The 3479-nt window shown below is 31.3% G+C and overlaps 2 protein-coding genes across 2 annotated transcripts; one reads left to right on the top strand and one right to left on the bottom strand.

Annotated features, from left to right (window-relative positions):
• Positions 1 to 690: 690 nt before the first annotated feature.
• Positions 691 to 1610, top strand: LOC111026461. Its single transcript, XM_022304554.1, has one exon. It carries the CDS (start codon positions 691 to 693, stop codon positions 1561 to 1563), a length of 873 nt encoding a protein of 290 aa, XP_022160246.1. The 3' UTR covers positions 1564 to 1610.
• Positions 1611 to 1773: 163 nt separating this feature from the next.
• LOC111026460 (putative nuclease HARBI1) lies at positions 1774 to 3311 on the bottom strand. Its single transcript, XM_022304553.1, has 2 exons — positions 2874 to 3311; positions 1774 to 2595 (listed from the first exon to the last, which is right to left on the bottom strand). The coding sequence occupies exons 1-2, from the start codon at positions 3309 to 3311 to the stop codon at positions 1774 to 1776; spliced, it is 1260 nt and encodes a 419-aa protein (XP_022160245.1).
• Between the last annotated feature and the right edge of the window lie 168 nt (positions 3312 to 3479).

Raw genomic sequence — 3479 nt, 5'->3', positions numbered from 1 at the left:
TGTAAAGCCGCGTCCACACCTAGCAAACATTTTACGAACGTTCGACCAAACGTTCGTCGAACATCTAAAATATCCAACAAACATGTTTGGTTGGTATAGACGCGTTCCCAAACAATTTTGTTTGTCCATGTCCCAAACAAAATTGTTCGCTAATTATTCGAACATTATGGCATACATTTTGTGATAATCAAAACTATTTTATTCAAATAACTATTTACTATATATAATTAATTATTATTTAATATACACTTGGAAGTGGGGGCAGTGGCCAGTGGGGCTGATATTTAAAATCGCTCACGCGTCATGTGAACTATGTATAGCTGAAACCAGTACATCTATATACGTGCGATTTACAGTAGGTACTGTCTGGCTTGTACGCCAGACAGCATGATATTATGCTATTATTAGCGCAAACCTTCTATTATTAATTTATTATTTTAAACATTATCGAAATAAATATCACTTGTTTATATTAAGTGTCCAACCATTTATGTAGATTAAGATAAGATTATAAAAACCGATAATTTATTGTCAACTGGCCGTCATAGATTATAGTATTTATACTGGCCGTATTGAGTCAGTCTTCGCGTGATTTTTGTTGAAGTACGACGTTTTTATTTTACACGTTTAAAATAATATAAAGTTTAGTGGGTCTTATTTGTTTTGTTTTGTTTATTTTTCCTGGGTGAAATGTGTGACAATAAGTGGACGAAAGAAAATATAATTCGTTTAATCGAGCTATATGAAAATGAAAAATGTTTATGGGACACAAAGTCATCGGATTATAAGAATAAAATAAAACGGACCGATGCATTTATAAAAATTGCCAACGATCTTAATTTTGAAGAACTAGAGGTGAGAAAAAAAATGGATTCTCTTCTTACACAATATCGTAGAGAAAAAAAAGCATTAGTATTAAAATCAGGAATGTCAAGTGATGATTTAAAAACACCATGGTACGCTTATAAATATTTTTATTTTCTGAACAACAAAAATGATCCTCGAAAAACGCGGTCTAACACTAATGAAGATGTGTATAGTGAAGAGGATTTCGATATACTTGATATTGAATCAGTTAATGAGGATAATGAAAATGACAATGAAAAAAAATCGGAATATTCGGAATACTCTAATTGCAGTACAGAAAGTCCCAAAACCAAAAAGAAAAAACTATTTATATCACCAAAACCGGCAAAAAAAGTTCCGAGAAAAAAAAACCAAGAAGACGAACAAGTTAAAGAAGCTTATTCTATTATGACGTCTTGTTACTCAAAACTACAAGATCAGCAACCAAGGGATGAATTAAAAGTTTATGGAGAATCCGTTGAATTTAGACTACGTAAAATACAAAATCCCATGAGCATATGTCTACTGAAAAATCAAATAGATAATCTATTATTTCAAGCGGAAATGGATCAATATAAACAAGTTACTATTCCTGTGCAATCAACACCACTTTTGTCTGAATTTCAGCCAACAGCATCAAATTCACCAAAACCTCAGCAAATACAGTTACAAGACTACAACATGCGAAATCACTTTGAAAATTCTCAATTTTATTAAGTAAGCTAAAAGTTTAAAAATGTACCTAAGTTAACTTCATCTTTATTGTAATTCTTTATTTTTTAAATACCTTGATATGCATTTCATATGATTTTATAAACATAATAAATTTAAATAATACAATTACATTTACATTAATTTTTAGTTATTAAAATTAAATTATATTTACTAAGTGAAAAATACGTATTTCTTTTTTTTATTACATTGCCTTTATGCATATTTATCTTGCCAAGGAACACTTCCGGTTTCACTTGTGAAGTATGTAGCGAACTCATATCTAATAGCTTTAGAATTTTCTCCTGATTTACGTCCAATTCGTTGAAGTGGTAAGCATGAAGAGTTTTCTGACTGTCTTCTCCATGTTCCTGGTGTAATTTCTCCAGATCCATTATCAATGTCAACACTTCCTTGTGGAGTATAACAGTTTTTTGATGATTTGCTAGCTCTTAGAAAATTATGCAGGTAAGCACATGCAAGAGTAACTGAGGTTGCTTTTTCAGGACTTAATAGTATGGGTTTTCTAAGTACCCTAAAAATAGAACTCATTATACCAAATACATTTTCTGATACTCGTCGTGCTCTGCTTAGCCGATAGTTAAATATCCTCTCCTTACTTCCTTTTGTTTGATGTCCAGGGTAAGGTTTCTTTACATTTTCACTTAGAGAAAATGCATCGTCGGCCACTATAACGTAGGGTACAGGATTATCTCTACCAGGTAAGCTTATTGGTTCAGGTAAATTAAGGGATTTATTTTCTAAACATTTCCATAAGTCAGTATTTTTGAAGACTCCACCATCAGATATGCGGCCTTGACATCCAGCATTTATGTAAATGAATGAATAATCCGCATCAACCAGTGCCATCAAAACTATGCTAAAGTGGCCTTTATAATTAAAAAACTCACTTCCAGAGTTGATAGGTGCTTGTAATAGTATGTGCTTCCCATCTAAAGCACCTAAACAGTGCGGGAAGTTCCATTTTTCCTCGTAATCTGCAGATATTTTCAACCATTCATTTGTTTCAGTTGGCATCTGAAATAGATATTTAGAATTTATAAAATATACTATACAACATTTATTTTTACAGTTAATTTTTGTGAAAAATTTGAAGTAGTTAGGTTTCGGTATGACTATTTATTCCGAGGAAAAAAATATAGACTAACATTGTCTGTTAAAAATTTAATTTTAGTTTGTTTTTTTTTTATTAAGTGTCAATACTAAACCAATTGATAGTGAATACAGTGTGTTTCAATCATAATTGTCTCTTTATATTATAGTATAAAATTTATTTAATTTCAAATAATTCTTACCTTGATGTAGTTTTTAAGACCAGATATTAATGCTTCACACTCTTCTGGTACAATTTCTGATATTGATTGTTTGGATACTTTAAATGTGTACATTAAAGAATGATATGATTCACCAGAAGACAAAAATCTTAAAGTAATTGCTAGGCGAACTGATACTGAAATACTTTCACGAAAATTTGTATTTTCTTTTGCAACTTTGGGTCCAATTAAATTTATTAAAAACTCAAAATCGGTACTTGACACTCTTGTAAAATTATTAAACAAATCACTTGCGTGTAAATCCAAAATGAAACGCTCACCACTATAAGTTTTTCGACGTTGTAGTAGTTGTCTTACCCACCATCGTCTCTTACTTCTATACTTCATTTTATTTTTATAGTGGTTATGAATAATTATGAATGCAGCTCCTACACACATGACTTGCTCTAGAGACGCCATAATCGAAACTGTAGATGTATGTATTGAGCAAACATATAAGCGAACAAATAAAATGTTTGTTACTTTGACAAACTATTTAAAAAACATTTGGCGAACGTTTGACGAACATTGGGCGAACGTTCAACAAACAATGTTTCCCCAAATGTTTGCTAGGTGTGGACGCGGCTT

The sequence above is a fragment of the Myzus persicae genome, unplaced genomic scaffold (genome assembly GCF_001856785.1).
Source record: "Myzus persicae strain clone G006 unplaced genomic scaffold, MPER_G0061.0, whole genome shotgun sequence".
NCBI lineage: Eukaryota > Metazoa > Arthropoda > Insecta > Hemiptera > Aphididae > Myzus > Myzus persicae.
Note: the sequence above shows the minus strand (reverse complement) of the source record. Positions and strands in the feature narration are given on the sequence as shown.